At 34.2% G+C, this 22,834-nt stretch overlaps 1 protein-coding gene and 2 long non-coding RNA genes across 3 annotated transcripts; 1 reads left to right on the top strand and 2 right to left on the bottom strand.

Moving 5' to 3' along the window:
- Positions 1-4,314: 4,314 nt before the first annotated feature.
- Positions 4,315-4,971, bottom strand: LOC136990147 (uncharacterized). Its single transcript, XR_010883006.1, has 2 exons — positions 4,645-4,971; positions 4,315-4,532 (listed from the first exon to the last, which is right to left on the bottom strand). It is a non-coding gene; the product is annotated as an uncharacterized lncRNA (long non-coding RNA).
- A 541-nt stretch (positions 4,972-5,512) lies between these two features.
- Positions 5,513-6,207, bottom strand: LOC136990148 (uncharacterized). The gene is made up of 3 exons (XR_010883007.1): positions 6,125-6,207; positions 5,814-5,856; positions 5,513-5,576 (listed from the first exon to the last, which is right to left on the bottom strand). It is a non-coding gene; the product is annotated as an uncharacterized lncRNA (long non-coding RNA).
- A 153-nt stretch (positions 6,208-6,360) lies between these two features.
- On the top strand, positions 6,361-22,515 carry LOC136990146 (homeobox protein Dlx6a-like). Its single transcript, XM_067288519.1, has 3 exons — positions 6,361-6,865; positions 7,283-7,464; positions 21,304-22,515. Exons 1-3 carry the CDS (start codon positions 6,361-6,363, stop codon positions 21,697-21,699), a joined length of 1,083 nt encoding a protein of 360 aa, XP_067144620.1. The 3' UTR covers positions 21,700-22,515.
- The last annotated feature ends 319 nt before the right edge of the window (positions 22,516-22,834 follow it).

The raw sequence follows: 22,834 nt of genomic DNA, 5'->3' as shown, positions 1-22,834 counted from the left end.
AGCGAAAGCCTACGAAACGATCAAGTAGCGTTGCTATTAAATACTTAATAATTATTTCCGCTATAATAAGCCACATTATTATCATTTATGAAGTAGGTTATGATGTATCTATAATTTTGTAGCCATCGTAAATCTTTTCAGTGATTTTAATGACTCGCATCTCCCAATCGATACGTACGGTGTTTTACGATTTCAAATAAGCTAAGTTAAAAGAATCAACACAGCTTTATTAATAGTCCAACGTCTAAATTTAAATCTGTCCTAAGTTTCTCATCGAGATAAAAATCTGAATTTCGCTATAGCAAATCTTAACGCAACGTACAGCACTGAAGCGTGCACCTTAATGACATCAGCTTACCTTGTCCCATCTTTAAAGATTTAGGTCGTTTTGTGCACAGGTTGGAGACACGGACGATTTTATAAAGGACGAAACTTCGATTATTTTCTGTTTAAATATGGTAATAGGCCGTAAATTGACTATAATAACTGTTTAGTTTGTAAAGTTACTCGTAAGTGGAAGTGGCTGGTTGTAAATACCTATCAATAGCATGATGTAGGCCTATATAATAGCACTTTTTCGTAGTTAGCTCGAAATGTCGGTTTGTGAGCTATAAAAAGGATCACTTCTACTAATGTTTCAGTTCCCGTAACATGGATACAAATTGGTATTATTTCGTCTCTTTTAATTCTAAAAATTTTGTTTATAAATAATAAAATATTTACAGATCAATTATTTAGATAAAAATTACTGATAGGCGTGCAAATAGGTCTAATTTAAAGGCCCTTTTTTTTAAAATTTTATTATTAGCATACTTATAGCATACTAGTCATTGGAAAGACTTTAAGGGGTCTTTTTCGTGCTTCTCTCGTTCCAAGGTCAGTAGCTACTATGATATTTAATTAAATCGATTCACATAATAGAGTTTTCAATTCGAATACCATTCTGATTTCCTATAAAGATGAACCAGTTCTGAATGAAATATTTATTCATTATAAAGATTGGAAGCATAAAATCAACGACCTCTGATCTTTGACCTCGAAACAATTTGGGTCCTCCGACTCGTACCACTTCCGGGTTCTATCCTTCTAGTGGTAGATAGAGGAAATAATAATTGGGTCCCTATGATTGCCCATCATTCCGTATTTTGTGATGCGTAACCGTTCTCTGATCTTTCGACGAAATAATCATACCAGAAATTCGGTTAAGGATTCCTCGGATCGGTCAAAACTACTACAAAAAACAAGAGAGTTTACGGGGAAAAAGAAAAAAAAATATACAAAATTTATTATTTTCGGAGTTTGTATTTAATAATTATAATAGTTTTTAAAAATGAATTAAATCCTTTCTTTTTTTTTTAAGTCGGCGGGCTTTAAAGGGGTTTAGTTTATTTAATTATTTATTTATTTAGCTCTCCTATAAAAGGATTCTAGTAGAAAAATAAATGCATTCCTCATCGGATAATGGTACGAATGTTTATCTTACAATAAATCAAATCGCTATCGGTTTTTAGTAAAATTTGTATTGTTTACAGGCTCTATATACAGAAGGCCTAGTTTCCTTTCTATTCTTTTACAGTAATCAGCGAAAAATAGCCTTTAGGCATTCGCAGAGTTGTAGGTGGTTTGGGGCGGCCATTGGCCCTGCTCTTTGTGAGAGTGGATGTGTCCGTGAGTTCTCGACGGTCTATTTTGGGCAAGTTTTACGGTTTACTGATTTTGAGACCCAACTTGAAAAGGCTCTCATCTCTCATCTGTCAGAATAACGCTTCCTTCACAGCATAACCTTCTTCCGGATCATGTTAAAAAAAGAATATTAAAACTTCATAAATTGTCATTCATTAATATTTTCTGTAAATCTTCTTACAACTACTAAAAGCGCTCATAAATTCTAAAATCTGGTGTAAATTTAGAGGTGTAATCTCCGAATGTTTCGTAAGCTTCTTAATATTAAAGCGTTTTCTTTTAAAATTATTAGTTAGAACCGATAAATAAATAAAAATAAGATTTTTAAAAATCGTTTATACACAACGTATTAACTTTCTTCAGGTCCTTACTTAAAGTATTTAAAACGTAAATGACAAATTACAGTTTGTAGTAAATGGGAAACGACACTAAACGTGACACGTATTCCGAAAAGTCTATATTTTGGATCCTTTTTTTAAAGTCCTTATCAAATGACACAGTCAAAGGCACGCGTGTGAAGTGTGCCTTTATCTTTGTTGATAGGGAAACAGAAAAAAAAAAGAAAAAAACTTCAGCCACGTGTCTGCCTCGGGCCCGCTGATAAAAATCTGCCCTCCCGGTGACAAATGTGGACAGAATAGTTAGAAGAGAGCTTCTGTTTCCTACTCAGACCCGGGTGGTCGTCTGACTAAACTTGTCCCGTTACCATGACAACAGGTGGTAAGTGAACAATATGGTTTACAAATAAGAAAATTAAAAATTGCTCCTCGTGCCCTGCTATAATTCGCCCCCTTTCAGAAAACTTTTTTTAATGTAATACAGTATGTATTTTTTTTTACGAAATAATCATACGATGTTATGAATAAAAAATAAATAAATAAATAACGTTTAATAATAATCTTTCTAATGATCGAGTTCTGTTCGGTATATGTAGTGATTAAGTTTGAAAAATTTTTAAATTTTGTAGTTTCCAGTAACAATCGCTTTTACACTAATTTATAAAATCGTGATGGAAGGCCTGGAATGGCGTAAACCTAAAAAGGGCCCCCGATAATCTATCTGTCAATGATGAGATCGTTTTCAAATTAATTACGGTCGCTGATAAACAGTTATTAATCAGAATTAAATAGGTATAGATAATAGCCTAATTATAGGTTAAGTCGAACACGTAAATTGTTGGACTAACTAGAAAATTTAATTCTGGGCAATCAAGAGTGAGCATTGATAAGAGAACGAGAGAAATCTTCTATATATTTTTTATATTTTTCAATAAAAATATAACAGATTACAGTGTAAAGATCTCAAAGATTATTTTCTATTTAATAAAATATTAAATATATAACTTCAGCGTGAAACTTGATTTTAAAATGATTTTTATTAAATGCATCTTAATAACATTTTAAAAAGAAAATTAATATCTAAATTAGATTTTTTAAAATAAGACATTTAAATTACTTTATTTAGACTTTACGTTTTTCTCTTATTTAACGTGAGTCGACAGTATTTCTGTACGGTTAAGATTCAGCTTGTATTACACTGTATTTTCATCGGAGATAATATTCTTTATTATTTAGTGTTAGAAGTGTTCAGTTTAAATACATAAATGTCTGTTACTACTGGATTTATCAATGGTTACACTAACACTAACATTATCGGAACGGCTCACAACACACTACCACTCAAAATTGACTTTCTTTTCCTAAGCCGTCAAAACCCGAGGAAAAGTTTTATTTAATACATTTGTCTAACCACTTCTCACGGCAGATTACCGTATTTAATCCCCGGAACTAACTGTGGCCTCCCGCAAAGGGGGATTACTCTTTAAACGTTCCAAGTATACGAGTCTATGAAAAGCCCTGTTTGTTCACATTTACAATGTTCCATTGAGGGTCCTACTGCTACTGGATTCTGTTGACACTATTCTTTATTGATACATCTCAATAGAAGGTCTTTTACACGGCGGTACTGTTTATTTAATATTTTTATACCTCATAAATCAGAACTTCTCAGGTAGTTCTGCATTATAAGAATTTCTTACATCAACCCCTTCTTTCGACTTTACCACAGAGGGTCGTTAAACAAACATATCAGATATCTCCATCAGTCGAAAAGAAAGTACCCCGTTGCCGTTGTGTGATCAACAATGGCATTCCCAATAGACAGGGGGCACAGATGGTACTAAGCCTCTTGAAAGAGGGTAGGAGGAACAAGCACCATTATGCCCACAAGACAACAATAAAGTCTCAAACCGTTTTCGTGTTCTGGATAGAGGGATCGTGTTCACCCCCTTTTAGTAAATCGGGAGGGATATCGCGACAAAGTATTCCCCAACAGCCCTCGATTTTCCCAATTGGTCCCTTAAGAGGTGCTGACGTTTTGCTTATCTGCTGTTGTTATAGGTAGAGAAATTGTCACGTGATGGCGATAAATGAACGGTTTAGTATGTTGTGTATACCTGATAGTCTACTTAGATGATGATCCACCGATTATGACCCAATAGGGGTCTAAAGTTTATTCTGTTATCCTCCGTTCCATTCAAGGATTTAAATGGTAGCGACAGGAGTCACTTTTTGGATTCCTCTGGTGCCCCAAGATGATAAAATCCAACAATATTAATTATGGGCGTTTCAGTTGCAAATTTAAAAATAAATCCTTTTTATTTTTTGTATTTTTTGAATACAATGAACAATGGGACGTTGCAATTCTTGACAGTCATCCTGAAGAGGATAAGCCTATAGGCCTGAGTATCAATAATGTTGGATGGGGTTATTGTTGACTAATCCACGTTATGCACTGGTGAGCAGCATATAATTTACTTTACACGTGCATTTTCTATGCCCTACGTAACACTGTATAAACAGAAGGCAATTCTATAGAAATACATGGATTCTATTCAGAAATGGAAACTTGCCTATAGATATTAATTTTTAATATTACAAATTATAGAAAAGATTTACTTACTTTTTAGAAGAGCTTGAAGACAGCTTATGGATGATATTTCGGCCATGTTATACTCGTTGCACGTGAGACTAGGAGGAACCGGTTGAGGAAATTGCTTTTGTAAATGATGGAAATTACGTTTATTACCCCGTAAGTAGTATTATTACTGAAAAGCAACAAGTCCTCCAATCGCATAGAAATGAGTGCGAACCCAATTGTTGGCACCAAATGTGCCTCTCCGTTATTAATTTGCCAGGTGTCACTTTCGTTAAGTGCTAACGGGCCTGTTAGAAGGATTTCGACTTACCACCGGGCCTTAATTTTCTAAAGATATTCCGAAATGAAAAATCCATTCAATTCATTCTATTCTTAATACTGATATCAATGTAAAGTATTTAAAATAATAATAATAATTTAAATTTTACAAAAAAGTCTTTAAAGTTTTCTGAATTTCATACATTTTAAGTTTATTTCATTTCTAAAATTGCAAACTTTCCAATTTCACTACGAAATCTTTGAGGAAAAAAAAAATTTATCAAACTTTTCCTCTTAAAAAATTATTTTAAAACCTTTACAGCATTATTTATCCAATAGAATAACGAAAAAACAATTTTTTTTTAAATATAAGCATCCTGTCTAACACTTAATCACTTCCCCCCTTGTGTTTTAATAAGTTTAACAATTGAAGTAAAACTTTTTATGGAATCGATCAATTTTTAATTTTTTTTTATTTTTTTAAATTATAATTTTTACTGGTATATTTTTATAATTTTTAGGAAAAAACTAGGAAAATCCCATGCTGTCAACGACTCTCTCTCCTTTGTAATGAGCGCATCCCCTTCGATTATGACATTATGGCCGCTAGAGGCGACACCGTCGATGCTTGCCGGTACCGGTGGACTCTATCGCTATCTTATCTTCTTCCATCAACACCGCTTAGTTTGGAAGATAAACTGTCAAATATAAGTAGAATCGATGAAAGCAATTATTTCTACGATTCTTCATCTTAATAAAATGGTTAAGATATTCTAAAATCTTAATATGTGATATTTAATGAACTCGTAACTTCTAGGTTTTTAAATAAATTTTTTATTTTGTGTGTGATAAATATATTTAGTAAAATTAGCCTTTTCGTTATGACTCGTGTTTATCTTAATTTTATAAATTAAATAAAAATTAATTTCTCTTACTTTCAATGCTTTTTGTACGGCTTCGGAAATATCTTCTACAAATCTTCTCGAATGCAATGTTTTGTATCAAATATAGTGCATAATGATTAATTTGCAAATTATTATTATTAAATTTTTATTTAAAAAAAGGATATAATATAATAATAAAAAGTTTAGAATGAAATAAATATTTAAATTAAAAAATATCTTTAAATGAAGAATGCGAAAAAATAATATATATATAAAATAGCAGTAAAAATTTATTTATAAACGTTATGTTGCTGCGAGGACGACAGCGAGAAGAGAATCCAGTGGACACCTTTAGAACATACCTTCGGAAATTTATTTATGTGCGTAAACACCTTTGTGCATCGATCGAGGGGGGAGTGCCGGACCCCTCAAGTGGGGCTACCAGGCGTCTATGAGGCCCTGCCGGCCTTAGATAGAAGGCGCCAGGTAGGTGAGGCCGCAAGGCTAGGAGAGAGGAGAACCCGAGAGGTGGTGCACTGCCCGCCGCTCAGCAGCCACGTTGCTAGTCACAGCCAATGAGGAGATTGGCCCGTGTACTATGGGCGGAGTTACAGCACTCGTCATCCATATTCATCGGCGTTGGGCTTTTGGTACACTTGCCACTTTAAGTAGTTGCTGTACGGCCGCACAGCAGCCACAGTCCCTTTCTTTCTTAGTCAGGTATATACCTTATACCGTCACCACGTTGAATTTCACAGAATTCACGGCCCCGTATCCCACTATGGCGGGCAATGCGGATGGCCTTGATCAGGACGTCAGCAACAAATCGGCATTTATGGAGATCCAGCAACAAGGATTGTCTACCATGTCTCACCATGCCCAGGCATATCCCATTCGGTCGACTTATCCAACTCAACAGACTCAACATGAAGCTGCCTTTGCTACATCGCAGCACCCTAGGCCTCTAGGTGCCTACCCGTTTCCTATGAACAATAATCCCTTGAACAGTTCATTGCACAATAGTTATACGCATCCGAGCCACCCTTGGACATATCCAGCCAATGTGCCAGGATGTCCTCCCTGTCCATCGCCGCCTAGAGATGGTAAGTGAGCTTTGTTTTTATTATCGGTTAGGCTTAACAAGCGAAGCGTCCCGGATAGGGAACGTTAGGCTTAGTAGTATTTACGTGACCAGAGTAATAGTGAAAAGCCGTTAAATGTTTTGTATCGTCGAGTCGCCTTTAATGAAATGTTAATGATGGCTCAACACGCGATGAGTCAATAACGTGCTGCACAAATTTAACGTCTTTTCAAATATACACAGTACTGCACATGCCAATAGTAAACAGAGTGAACAATTACCCTCAGCTGTTTATAATTACCTGTAATTGTTCACATAATCACACTATTGGCAGCCGCCACTCGATAGCCTTGAACCACTCCATGTCTCTACCATCCTTAAACTTAAATTCGCTTTTTTATAAAATCACTTTTTTATAAGGGTTTTTAATCCGTTTTAGACAAAACACAACTTGAAGAAACGCTTCGGGTTAACGGTAAAGGGAAAAAGATGCGTAAACCACGTACTATCTACTCAAGTCTTCAACTTCAACAGTTAAACAGGAGATTTCAACGGACCCAATACCTAGCCCTGCCAGAAAGAGCCGAATTGGCAGCATCCTTAGGACTAACACAAACTCAGGTGAGTGTTATTGCCTCGGGGGCTCCGTGAACCCGACTCACGCACACCCTGCTGCCTCTCTCTTAAAATTAGGCCTGCGACAGGGCCTATGCACATACTACAGCCTATTTTGATACTGTGGGTAGAAGTGTGGGTTAGCATCATGTAGGATATATCGAGCATGTGGGAAGTGAGACCATGACAGGTGGTGTAAAACTGAGACCGCCGCTAGTATAAAACACCTGTACTGCACATGGTAGTCTATATCAAGTTGGCGTTAGCAGTTATTTTAAACTAGATTATCCCTCTTAAATCTATCGGATTGTATCTTCCTCCAATGCATAAGACAGGGTGACATAACAACATCGATAGTTGCAATCAGTGGCGAATTAATGACATTACTGGTAATGATACTCGTCATCCCTTCTATATTAAATAAAATGCACACGCGATTCTTCCTTTAATAGCGATTTAAACGACGGCAACTTGTCATAATAATTAATTTGTCCCTCAAGTGTTCTTTTCAATGTATGGACGGAAGGTTAATATAGTTTTTCTCTTTCAAAAATATATATAATTTTTTAAATATATAATTCTATAAGGATATGTATTGATGGAAAGTTTGTTCGTGACAATCGTTCTTCTAGGCAGTGTTGGCGCACATGCATTCAGTTACACTTATCTCAACACAGACAGCCAACATGACAAATAGAGCTATCACGATAGCCGAAAGAAGATGAACGATCTCGAAAATCTCAACCTTATTTAGAGATATGTCGACTTTAATATATAATTTAATCCGAAATTTTATATAAAAATAATAAATAATTTCATTTTCATGTCATAAAATATAACAATTTCTTAATACATTAAATATTACTATAATAGTATAATATAGAATTAAATCATTTTTCGGATGTTGCGATTTCTCTTTCTCTCTTTGCCCGCATCACAGATAATTTTAATAAATTTGTATTTTATTTTATTTTGTAAAAAAATTTAAGTAAGATCTCTCTTACATCATTATATTTTAATAAGAATAATTAGAATAAATTTCAAAAATCCCCATTTTTATTTAAATTAGCGAAAATTACGTTTAAATCCTTAGAAAATTGAAGCGTGTTTTTCGTTTTATAATTTTAAATACATTTCTTATATAAAAACGGATTAATTTAAAAATTTAAATGATAATACGTTAAGTTATTTGTATGTTTTACTGTTTTACCACGTGAAATTCATAAACACTACGCCTTGTTTAGACGTTTACAAGTCGGTCTTAAATGCTCTGTTTGAATTGGATTGAGGTAATCTCGGGGTTTTCGACAAACAATAGTAACTATTGGTGTTTTTGTTTTGACGAAATTTGTTTACAATGTTGTTTTTCACACTAGTTTACAGCAAACGGACTTTCGGCTCCTTTTTATTAGACTCTTTTTCCTCGAACGGGGAAAGAATAATCAAATAAAATTAGGCGGAGTCTACTTTACGATTTTCTTTTCTTTCTTCTCTTTGATTTATGTTTTCAACAACTTTGGTAAAAGAATGGAGTTGTTAAAATTTTCATCTTCGACATTTTATCACTTAAGAAGTAATTGCTCGATGTTTTTCTCTCATTGAAGTTAAAAGAAAATTCGAATTTGTAAGCTGTCAATACCTGAAGACATTAACAGAATTATACACTGTGCCAAATTAAACCAGGTTAATAAAAAATTATATTATTTAATATTTATATTAAATAATAGCATCAGTATATAAATCAAATTTATGAACTATTAGATAGCTATCACACCATTTGTTTTTTTGTTTGCTATTAAAACATTCCTTCGTCTATAATTTTATTGCTGATATCACGGCAGCATCTTCCAAGGAGGTATCTAAAGCGTATGAAAGTTTATTTAATTCATTTTTCTTTTTTTTAAACAGAGATATAAAATATGTAGGCTTGTTTTAGTTCGGCCTATAGGCTATAAAATGTTACGAAACGTAGGCTCGGCGCAAAAATGGTCGATCTAATTCATAAAATAAGTATCCATAGGCCTGTATTTAGTCATCTGTTTTATACTTATGTAGGCTAATTTAATGCGTAGTGTGCGTAAACGTTTTATACTCGATCGATTCTTAACTAGGCGTGCCTATAGGCATGAAATTCAACGGATGTTGCTACGAGTTGTCCATTAAATAATACTCGAACACTTAGTAGATTTCCATTTCTTTAAATAGGTGATGGCAATTAAATTAAATTGGTTTAGGTTCGAATAACGTGTAACGCTTTCTTATAGGATTTCCATCGATTGGTTTGAAGGATTTTGAAATTAGTGAAAACATTAAAAAATCAAAATAATAATAATAAATAAAATGACAAACAGACCGGAAATTACTTTTTTTTTCTGCGAGAAACTAGGCCCTAGAAGTCTCGATTCGTGCCTAGCCCAATTTTAACGTGTTCGCACCGTTTAACAACGACTCTTGCTCACCTGTTCCAACTAGACCGTGAAGTTAGAAGTGAGAGTTCTTCGTGGGAGGGCAAAACACATTCTTGGCCGGAAAAACTGCAAACACTAAAATTTTATAAAAGTGAAAATACAGTATATAAATAGGAAACGAACAAAACAATAAACAATAAGAGAAAAACAGTTTCTGTTTTTGCAACCTATGCAGCGATTTTTTTTCTTTCTTTCTTTTTAAATTTCCCACTCTTTCCTTGCATTGTCTATTGAAATGGCCTCCGTTGGGCTCCAACCTCCTACCGAACACAGCTTAGTTATTATACAAAATTGAATTTACGGAAATATTATTGCATTAAACAACTTTGTTTTATTATAAAATGTAAATTAGACTGCTTTAAATCTATTGAAAAATACTTAAACTTTTCGTTAAATATCATTACCGAGAATAAAGAAAAAGTCTATAAAATAATTAACTTCGACACGAGTAAGCATCAATAGAAGAGAGTCGGTATTCGTGTGCAGTATCTGCCTTAGGTTTCGCCTAATTACTTTATCGCTGATTGGAGACGATAAGCCGGTCTTTAAGCTTCAAGCAGGGTTTATCAGACATGTAACGCTTGGCTTAGATAAAAGCAGCGCGTTTATCCGTACTAGTCTTTTGTGTTCGCAACCATATCTCTCGGTTTGGTTCCTAGATGAGGTTTGCACGCAGTCCTACTTTCTAGGCCGACATCAATCTCATTGCATCTTCGCCTATTCATATCTATACTCATCTTTTTAGGTCTTCCAGCCCCGTTTGTTAAAAAACAACAAATTAATTTTCCTAGGAAAATTAATGTACAAGAAACGTAAAAAATATATATATATATACATCTAACAACCAAAAATTCTCAATTTAATGCACTTATTACTGCATCATGATCTTAATTTAAGGCAGCAAATTACACGAAGTAACTAGTTTTTTTAATCGTTGAAGGGAGGAAAAAAAAAAGTAAATATCTTAAAAATGCTATGGAATTTATTTTAATTTATAGGCCTAATTGATTAAGCCCATATATCATATAAAATTCGAGTAAACAAGTTTAGACAATGCATACGAATTAAGCGTAACACATCTCAGTTTAGAGTGACAAGAGTCTCTAGGCATTTTATGCGTTTATTTACGATGGAGGAAACAATGGTAGGCATCTAAACATATTTAGATAAAAATCTTTCATGTTAGAACATCGCCATTAAATTTGGTGTTTTAATGAACTCGTTCGATCGAAAAATATTTAAAGTAGGAACAGAGTGAGTATCTCATTTTTCAAAAACGATTTAAAAGGTGACTAAAAGTGTAATATTTTCACAGTTTATGACACACGTGACTAACCGGATGGTATTCTCGTGACTTCGTTTCACACAAAAGAATAAAGCAACAGTTATTCCGTGGGGGTGGGATGATCATTAAAATAGATGACTGGGGTGTGGATGACTCTCATTTTTTCGAATTCTTTACTTAATTTTCACTCAAGTAGACTATTTAAATAGCTTAGATACACTGTTTATGTCCTAGGCGCAAATATTTGTTAGTTAACCATCGTTTTTCACGCGTAAATTTATATCATAGAGTTTTGTTTTATTTCTCCTACAATCTTAACGTGTATACGTTACATTATATAGGTTTATTGACGTAACTTTATCAGAATATTCTATAGATTTTTGGACGTTCGGAAAAATATGCGATAGCATCTTCTTTTTTTTAATGATTTAACTAATATAATTAGCACTTAATTACGATAAAATATGTCTAATTTAATTAAAAACATATTAGATGTATGGAAAAGAATGAAATCGAAGCTATATTTCGATATTATTTTAATCATTAATAAACTAAAAAAAATAAATTTATGAGGGGAAACGAAAAGCGAAATTTCAATATAGATAAAATAGCTGTAGAAATTATCAACCCATTTTACAAGGTAAAGAGTTATTATTAATGCTTTAAATTAGCTAGAAGTATTAAATATTAATACGTAAAACCTATTTTGTAATATGTTTAGATAAAGTCTTCCATCATTGTATTATAATACGAGATTGATATAGAAATATTTTCATTACAAAAATGGTTATTCGAGATTCGGATTTCTATTCGAAAACGTTAAAACACGATTCTCATAGGTTAAATACAATCATATTAATTTATTTAAAGCAGCATTTTAACTTCATTTTAGATATACATTTACATTAAGAAAATGGCTAATGTGAACAAGTTTAATTTCTTTTTTTTACGTTTAAAATTTCTTCCAGAGAAAGATAAAATTTAAAAAAATCTTCCCACAAAAATAAGAAGTATTTTTCTTAAATTCTTCTGTTGTTGAAAATATTTTTTAGAGTGGACGTTAAAAAAATCTTCGGACCGTGAATCCAAACAAAATACTTTAAATGCTTGAATTATATTTTTCAATGAAAATGTTGAACTAGGCCTACTTTATTTTTATTAAATTTAATGCCTATTTGAGCATCAAAAAAATAAAAAAAAAATTAAAATTAAAATAATAGAAACTACCCGATACTTCACACCTACATAAAAAAAACTCTATTTAAAAGCTGTTGCTATTTAAAAGTTCATATACTCTGTTACAATGTAAACATTTTTAAACGAGGTTATTATTATTATTATTATTATCTAATATCAATTTGTAATTAATTATAATTGAGTGTAATTATTAGAAATTAAATGTCTAACATACAAAAGTACCTTTTCTCAGAAAAATGATATCAAAATCTAGGCCTTGTAGTATGAATGATTCCATTTTAAATTCCACTTAAATTTATATAAAAATCAAGGATATTAAATACCTACCTTAATTTAATTCAAATTATATTAAAGATGTAATGATATTTAATGTTTTAACGGGTATAAAATACGAATATATACACTTACTCTATATATATTTAATAGGACGTTTTATATAATAATAATAATAATTAGAATGAATTTTCGAAGAAAGAGAGCTTATTTTACAGAATTTCGGTAATATAAATCAATTGAAATTATGTTTTTCTTATAAGATAACACGTTATACACTGCTTAATGTCGATGTAATTATATTATTTAATAAGAAATTTTGTAAATAGATACATTTAGTAATAATTGCGTAGAAGATATTTATTGAAGGCCTTCGATGGTTTCCATTCTGAAGGCTTTTTTAAAGATATAAATTTAATAAAATCTCACCTCGAAACAATAAAAAACGAAACGTAAAAGAAAATAAAAAAAGATTTAAATGGTGGAAATTAAAAAGAAAGCGTTAAGAGCATTAGATAACGATCTCGATACTTTAGACGACACTTCTTGCCATTAATCTTGGCATATTTACCCAAGACAATTGGATTGCCTCAACAGTGATTCCTCATGAGGCTGTTTGTTCTAGGAGGCCCAACCGAGTGACTGAATGGGCGAAAACTGGACAGATGATTGCCATCGTAAAAGTTTACTGCTCTCAGCGACACCTGTGTGACCCTCTTGTCAACAGGGGGTTCATCTGGCGTGGAGATCTGATACTCTCTTTGGCCTTTTTTCGCCTATCTTCAGATAATTTAATTTTCTTACCCATCGTATTATTACATTCAATTGAGTGGATTTATGTAATGGAAATAATGCGCCGTTGATTGTGCGTTCAATTAGATAAAAATTGGAATCGATGCAGTATTTATGTGTACGAATTAATGGGATTTTTTCAATTGAAATTAATATGCGCGGATGCCATTTTATGGTCGCTTCTCGCGCGTTTAATTATACCATCGGCCTGTTTTAATACTAGCAAATGGACATTAACCTCTTTAATAACGAAAGCTGAGAAGTAAACATTTTGATTCTGAGGAATCTTTGATTAGTGGATGTCCTCCAAGCCGCAGTCGGAGTTTTATCACTATAATCGGAAAGAAATAAGAGGCCACCCAATCGTACAATATTAACGGGTTATGTTTCATTATTATAAAGTGAAAAACAAACGATTTGAATTTTTCATAACAATTAAGTTCAAGATAAAAAGTAATTAAAAACTTCAAGTTTGGCCCCTAGCCTTAAGGACGAATTGTTCGAGAACCGAAAAACTGGAGAGGAGGTCAATATTTTTGATTTCCTCGTAGCTCAGCTGATAAAAATGGAGCCTTGAGGCAATGATAAAGTTGGGAGGAGGTTCAAAATTGGATGATCCTTCTGAGTGTGGAAAATAGATGGGTTAAATGAACAAATACAAACATTTTGGAAGAGTGCGCCTTATATGAGTTCCACCTCCATGTTTGCGGCGAAGGGGCGCACCTATAGCAGCACTTAATTGTCGGTTAGGAAGCTGTTATTAGGACAATTACCTGCCAGTTTAGGCAAAGTTTACGTAAAATCTTTTTACCTGTCCTGCTACCTGTCCTAGCGCGCGAGGTAGACGCATGTTAGTTAGATAAAAGGTCCTGTCAACCTGTTCCTTACAGAAGTTCCTTCAATAGACTAGGCCCACATTTTTATTAAATTATTACTTTATAGATTAATATTGGGGATCTTTGGCATCTTTTCGACCGTTGTGAGAGTCGCGATATCGGTAACTTATCCGAAACACACACACACACACACAAAAAAAACGGAACCCGATCCAGATAGTCGCGTTGGAAGCCTGAAGGCCTGTAATATATCACGTGATTTAATACATAAATGGATAATAGACCTAGATAGTGCGAAGAGAATTCATTTAGGTTATCGTCGTAAAGGCTGAGCAAATTAAACTAAATTGCAACTTGTTCGACTAATTTGCTAGGTACTTAAGGTCAATTTTCTCTTTTAATATAATTTTTTTTATGATAAAGTGACTCGGAAAATATTAAATGAATTTTCTAATGTTTAATAACTATTTTATCTTTCGTAAGGCAGCCTTGTGATTTTAAATCTAAAGCCTTGTATAGATTCGCATACACTAATTAGTTACTGGATGACAATTATATTAATCGGTTATTACTGCAAAATGGTAAAAAACATCCACCCCCATTCGCGCCACTGGACTGCCTAGATATTGTCAAAAGGTGCGAACATCTTGGAAAAGTGCTACTTTTCATCAGAATTATATACATTGGTAGCTTTTAGTGCATTTAATCACACGAAAGCACTTATCACACAATTACAGGGATAATAATATATATGCTATATGGAAACAAAACGAAACGCCTCTCAAAAATTAACATTAGAGCACCTCCTTTTCCAAAAATTCCCGGAAGAATAAAAATTATTTCCATTTATTCCTTTTTGAATGTTTTTTTTTCTTTTCTTTTCTGTCAAGAAAAAATGTTTTTCTTGAGAATTAAACTTATCATTATTTTGAACCGATAAGCTTCTTTGTAACGGTTTAAATTCTTTTTAAATACATATATATTTTTTTATTATTTCAAAATGTAAGTAAAATAGATTAAGTATTAAACATAATATCTTAAGAAAATATAATATTTTATTAGAGTTATTTCATTCACGTTTTAACTAATATAAAAATGCCCATAGGCATTTGTAATTAAGCGGTAACTTATGTTGCGTAATAAAAATAATAAAGAGTTGTAACACGAACTCTATGCTTGTTTGCCTATGGGCTTATCGGTAATCGGATTTCTCCCTCCCCCCATTTTGAATTGCAAATATTTTTAACATTTTGGTGAGATCGCTAAACTATTAAGCTCGGGTTATGACCTTTGCTGTTGTCCACATTAAGTATAATTATTGTTTTCTGTGTGTAATTCGTAGTTTTTGAGATACGCAAATGCCAATAGCGTAAGGCCTATTAGCTGTAGGGAAGTTTTATTGTTTTAAGTAGGCCTTATTGTTAATGATTAAGTTCAGTGTTTCTTGTAATGATGCTTTAATTGATTGAAACGACCTCTATTAGCATGAGAAATAATCATTTCGGTTGAATCATGGCTAATTCTTGTTTAATAAACATGTTAAAGGAATGATTCCAATTGCATGATCAGATATTAAGTCCTTAACGAGAGATGGGCTTCGAAGTTATTTTAATAGGAAGATCTTCTTAATTAATCACAGTCATTATAATGTTTATGGGTCCTATAAATTAGAATTATATATATTGATGTTTATAAGTTTGAATTTAAACTTTCGACTATTACATTTCGATATTCTTCTTCGCGGGTTAAAGTTGACGTTTAATGTTTCTCCGAGAGGGCCTTGGAACATTGAAACTCTCAGAAGAGTGGGCCGTTCTTCAATGCCATAAAATAAAGGCGGGGTGTTTGAAGGATGATTGGGCCATTCTATTATCTTAGCGCTAGAATTTTTCTACATAGAGGCACGGTATATCGGAAGGTAGTCGAGGGAAGATGAATATATCGTAGTGGCCACCATCTGCAAACCGAAACAAAGTAGACAGATTGAAACGATACAGACCAGTGAAAACAACCCACAATGGGACAATAGAAGAATGTGTGTCATGTGGTTGTCACGCACATGAACGGGAAATGTCACGTTTTGTGCTCGACTATATACTAACAGTTGTCAACGGATGTAGTTTTATTTGCGAAGTTACTTATTAACTTATTACATAGTTTCAAAGTTCCGTTTTGCCACTTTTACTGCTGTCCAGAATGATTTGTAAGGCTTCTTTGAAATATAATTTGAAAAAAGAAAAAAAAGAGAGAGAGAGAGAGAGAAATGTTGGATTATGAAACTTTACTGTAACGCCACATCAGGATTCTTTCGTTTAAACAATGTAAAATGCGAAAAACGAGTTACTAAATTTCCAAGGGTAAAAATAAATTTAAAATTGGCAGACCGCGATGTATCGAAACTTTTTGTCCTTCAATATAAATTGGGATGTTTCGAGACAATAACAATGGATGACAAAAAGTAGTAATATGCAGAATCATAGCAGGGGGGTCTCCTATTGCGCACAGACTTCCGGCCTAGTGCTGACTAAATCACGCTAGCCGCTGCCAAAGAATTGTGTAAGAGTTTCCATAGCTAAAGGGACAGGTCCAAGGTCGAGTCAGGGAAATACTTGAGAAACAAAGAACCTGTTCTGACCGCAAGATTTGTCCTATTGCTCGGCTCTTATTGATGATAGCCAACTTAGGCATTAGCTTATATTATCATTTAGGAGCAATGGGATATCTTTTCACCCTATTTTCCGTAGAAATCAAATTTTTTTTTAAATTGTTTTTTATTCTGTTCAAATCATAGATTTTTATCTCTACTGCTCCTGTTATCTTAACTGGATTATTATTATTCTTTTTTATTTAATCCGGTTAGCCGATAGGATAGCATCTGGATGGTAGCCTATAAAATTGCCTTTTTTTTTTTCTAACGTGTGGTATACCGCAAATTAGGTAGGTGCTAATAATTTGTTAAATAATGTCGCTTAATTATTAACTTAGTTGCGTGAAAATGCTAATTTTCAGATCTGATTGAGATAGTTGCTTAGAATGGTTTCTAACCTTTGGAGTTTCTTTTTTCGTGTAATAATCGAACGAATCTTCTTTTAATAAAGCCAAAAAGTCGAAATTTTTTACTGTAGGAAATAGAATTTTCTAAGGGGGAAAAATTGAGGAAGAAGTCCTAATAATAAAAGTTGTAGTCCTAGTTTACTTGTAGAATAATAGGTTTAGATAAATACCTTTAGGGCATAATCAAGTACAATCTTAAACATATGAGAGTATATAATAAATTTTAATTACTGAACAATTATTTTTTCAATGAAATATGATAGTATACACGTAATTTATCAATTAGATAATTCGGATAAAGCTAAAATTCTAAAATTAGAACATTCCTTTCTTATTAATTAATGATTAAAAATTAAGAAGAAAACGAAAGAGAAATTTATATGAATTAATTTGGCAAATAAAAAAATAAATTTAGTTTTTAGTTAAAAGTTCATATAAAGTGTGAGAATTTAGAATTCCAAAAGCTGCACTTCCTTGAAGCCTGCTCATTTCCTTATCTTTAGAATCTCGAGGTTACCACGACTAGAACTCAGCCGTTTAAAGCATATCCCGAGTGATGTATAGTGTGCCATTTAAAGTTTCTCGAAACTCTGCATATTCAAGGATCTGCTCGAAAATAAATTAGCCTTAAAATTTTCCCGGTTGCTAAAAATTAATCGCCAATCTACCTAAAGGGTTGAGTCTTTCGGTGATTTATGAACCTGAAATATTATTCAGTGCGCGAAGTTAAATATACGGGATATTTTAGTAAAATAATCATTATTTTTTTTTAAATTTTAATCTCTCATCCGACTTCGACAGGTAGGCTACTATCTATTAAATTGAACTTTCTATTTTTTGATAAATAGACTCTTAATGGGATATAATAAGAGTTGTCTATTTGACGACTTTTCATCACTCCTTGCATCATCACCTAATCAACGATGCGTGCAGCACAGAAAGCTACATGAAGACTATTGCAATAATGGCATGAGTAACTTACTGTTTACAATGACCCATATAGTCGTATAACAGGCTGTTTAGTTGCATATGATTTGAAATACGTCGATAAATCTAGAATAATATTTACTCCGCGTAATCCTTCCAGCTTTCGTTTTAATAACTTATTTAAAATTTCTCAACGGATACGTTACGTAAAGTATTTTTAGATTAACTTTCTTTTCGAGTTAGAAATAAATTTAATTGGATGGGACGGCGATTAATACGATTTGGGAAGGATGAAGTCGGGAAGAGTATTACAGACGAATTATTCTTTGATGGTGAAAGGTTCTCGTTTGCGACATTTCCGATTGATACGTTTTTTCATGAAAAAATCCAAGTTTCGAGTACACTTTAGATGTGGCCTCGATTTTGTGAGAGAAGGTGCACGTGTTAAACAGACTCGGAAAGGGGGTAGAATGATTAAAAGTAAGAGCGACAACCGAGACAGGTTTTACGAGACTTCCGACTAACTAGGTCTATTGCAAGGTTATGTCTAATAGATATACGCAAATGTGTACAAAATTGGGCGACTATTTATCCATTTATACCAAAAGATCTTTTTACCTGAAGTTTTTTTGCATCCCTGCTTATTAATGACTTCTCGAGACCTAAGAAGGGTTTATAATGCATCTTTTTTTTTTCTACTTTGTTTACACGTTACTTCTGGCAACGTCGGCTGCCTTTGAATATTCATCACGCTTACTCCCCCATTCCTAACCCGAGCCCTCCAACGACAACTTCCTCAGCCTAGCCGTGACCGGATAGCCTGGTTGTGGGCTAGATGCTATCCCATCGCCCTCTCCTCCCCCTCCGGTGCCGACATGATAGATCTATTGCTTGACGTTGTATCCGCCCGCCACCTAACAACTGACCTATTCTTGCACCACGTGACTTGCTTTACAGGTGTCATGACGTCGAAGAAGTTTTACTTTAGCCTTTTACGCAATCATTCTTATAGACTTAGACCCGGAAATTAGATCTATCTAAATTTAATTCTTGATTAAAATTATGCATTATTTTTTTTCTTAGTTATTAAATTATTTTGTTATCATCGTGTTATCTATGAAGTAGAGCATAATGTTTTAATATTTTCTGTTTTCCTCCCCATTAATTTTATACATTTTATATCTGACTTTACTATTTTAATGCGAACTTAATTACGGATAAAAGTTTGTTGCCACTTATATAAATAGAACGACGAAGCGCTAATAATAAAGTACGACTTTTAGTAAAATTTTTTAAGGATGGTGCTTGTTTTAGTTCTAAAGAATAGTCCATTTTTCAACTCCCTTTATGTATCTTACATGCAACTACGTGCTGCTCTTCTACAAACTTGGAATGATGACAAAACAGAAGGCGGAGTATCCCCTGTAGTCTAGATCATTGCAGAAGGTCTCCGTATAGGAAACCGATAGCGAATTCGCTACCGTGTAAGGGCTGCGTGCACGTCAGGCCCACCCACGCTAGTCTTGTGACGACCACCTCGTTCTATTCCCTATATTCGCGAAGTTGGATATCCAGTCGTGTCGTGAGAGTATGTGTAACATGACTCGGATCCTTTTTAAATCCGAGTGGACCAAGGAGTATTTCTTGTTAAACGTTTTACCGGCTGCTATCATGAGCGGTGGGCTCTCTTACAGATGGCATCACATTAGGTTCTATTAGAGTAATGCAGCCTACAGTATTTCCTGCAGAACGGTTACCGCCTAGTCACGTAACAGTTGGGGGACGAAAGATCTCCTGAACGGAGCCTCTTCATCGGTAACATCCAACTTCACCAGCTTAAGCTAATCCTAAACGCAGCAGCAATCTCCGATAAGCTCCACCCTATCAGCCTGTCCAAACCGGACTCTTAGCAGATGCCATGAAGAGAGAAAGAGAGAGAGAGAGAGAGAGACGAGAGAGAGAGAGAGAGAGAGAGAGCCTTTCGTAAATTATGTGGTGGCAATTTCAATTAGGTGTGAACAGTCGTCGGCAACACGATACTCCTGACAGCGACCCCGTGCGGTCAATTTCTTACTACTGCACTTCTTCCATTGGTTTTATCCTGTGACGTCAGTGGACAATAAAGCGTTGACGTCATGGTTTTTTGATGTGTGTCATGGACATTGTCACTATTTAACGGATTTTAAAATAGATCTGGGACTATATGGTTAAAGGCTATTCAGGAATTTTAACTTGTAAAATCCTAAATACGCTTCTGGTTCAATTGGAGATAATTCCGTTTTTAATTTTGGGATCGTAATTTAATAGATGTAGGACTGACAAAAATCAGTAAGTCGTGAGTGGAGTGGAATTTCTTAAATCGTCCCAAATTTTTCGCATTAATGCATTCTTCTCCCAAGCGGATAAAGAAGGTTTTCTGTACCAGTCCCCGCCGAAGGCGTGGTTGTTTGATAGCTTTTCACCTTCTGAGTTTTTTCTTTACTTCTCTACACAGAACTCAATGCATTTCTAGGAATTCGCGAACATGGAGTTCGTTGGTTTATATAGAATAGATCTATTTTGTTTTTTAAAAATGAAATCGGCTTGTTCTTCCTTTCCAATTAATATTTGCTGAAGCAGTTATATAAATGTATCAAAACAGTCGAAATCCTGCTTTGCTATATTGTATGCAGATGTCAAGAGGAGACATGCTTGGCCGGAAATGCTCACCCTCATACAGGAAATCACATGACCACAAACATCCGCTGCCAGGTGCTGAGTCCAACAGCATGACTGATATCCGGACTTCAACGGGTTTGTTTTTGATGTCGGCTTACTCAATCCTGATACCTTTGTATAGATATATTTGTGCAATTCAATTAAAAAACAATATTTTTTTCTATTTTATAAAACATTTTGCAACTATGGCAGCAGAATAAGTATCCACTTAAGCCCCGTAATAATCAGAATCTCAATTACTAAATGTAAAATATCTTTTTAAAATTGTAACTAAAATAAATGTTTCATCCCCCAGGTAAAGATATGGTTCCAAAATCGTAGATCCAAGTACAAGAAAATGCTGAAGGCGCAACAACAGCAACAACAACAACCACCTCAGCAGCAAAATCAGACGCCAACAACCAATCCAAATATGGTGCCACCAAATCCGGCTTCGACACCACCAGAATCACACGATAGTCGTACACCACCATCAGTGTTACCCCAATCTGGACTTCTTGCACCGTCCAATCCTCCACAAGTGAACAGTATGTCTACAGCTGTTAGTCCTCCTGCCATGAGCCCTCCTATAAGTTCTTGGGACATGAATCCTGCCAAGGCAGCAATGAATGTATCTAACACGTATATGCCCCAGTATTCTTGGTACCATCATCAACCGGATCCATCTATGAATCAACAGATCCTCACTTAATTAAAAAAAGAGAATTATGTATTGAATTTCGGATCTCCTTCTTTCAGTCAGCCTGAGAGCGTGAAAGGCTGCTCTGAATCGAAAATGTATTGTACAGCGGTTTCCGGGATTGGTCCAGTCAACTTTGAGCCCCACAGTGAGTATGAAAACGGGCCCGAGTCCTCCCTACAGTTCCATAAAGAGAAGGTTCAAATGTGATCCTCTCCAAAGACTTGACGACCGTTGTGAAATGTTTTTGACGTGTTTCTATCCTTATAGGACCGACGGCGTGTGGGCTCGGTGCTATCCCGATTCGCCGTTTTTTTAAGTTAAAAAAAAAACCAATGTCGTCCTGGGCCTGTGGGGTCCTTAAAATCCGAGGGGCCCTGTGTATATATATGTACGTTTGTGGTGTTAACCTAGTGTTCTTCTCCAGCTACTCAGGTACGTGCAGGCCATGGGTCTTTCACTCCGTCATGGAGAATGTGCGCGAATTCCTGATGGCTTCACGTGACGTCATACTCATCTAAGAACATTTCGATCAATACTCAAGTGTACGCGGAGGAGAACATGGTCCCTGCCCTTCTTTGTGCAATGTGCCCATATAAAAAGGGGACCCTCCGACATCCCTGATCTCTGAGTTAGTGTACAGTTTCTCAGCTCCCTCCATATGCCTCCCCTTCTAAACCCTCTTTTGCTTTTTATGAATGAAAAAAGTGTTTGTAGGTCCTGACAAAAAAAAAAAAAAAAATGAGATTTAAAAAATTTAAAAAGGAAAAAGGAAATGACACTTGAAATGTATATTGTGAGGTTTCATTAATAAAGTATTTTAGAGAATCTTCGTCTCCGCATCTTTTTTCATGCCGCTCTATCGGATCAATACAACGAGAAAATTTTTAACTGCGTGAAATGTTTTAAAAATTCTTCAATATTAATGAAAATATTATTTATATTTGAAAAAAAAACACTTAAATATTTAATTAAATATATTTCGTTTCTTTGTTCTCAGTTCCAATGCGACTGTCATGTTCTTTATACTAAGCTTTTTATGTTGATTGTAAGAAATAATTCGTGTGATGCCAATTAGCAAGCAGGTAACCTAAACGAGAAAAAATTAAAATTAAATTTGTTTTTTTTTTTTTTAATTTAAAAATGG

Source organism: Centruroides vittatus, unplaced genomic scaffold (assembly GCF_030686945.1).
Source record: "Centruroides vittatus isolate TY-2023 unplaced genomic scaffold, ASM3068694v2 scaffold_861, whole genome shotgun sequence".
Taxonomy (NCBI): domain Eukaryota; kingdom Metazoa; phylum Arthropoda; class Arachnida; order Scorpiones; family Buthidae; genus Centruroides; species Centruroides vittatus.
This window is presented reverse-complemented; position numbering and strand designations above follow the sequence as displayed.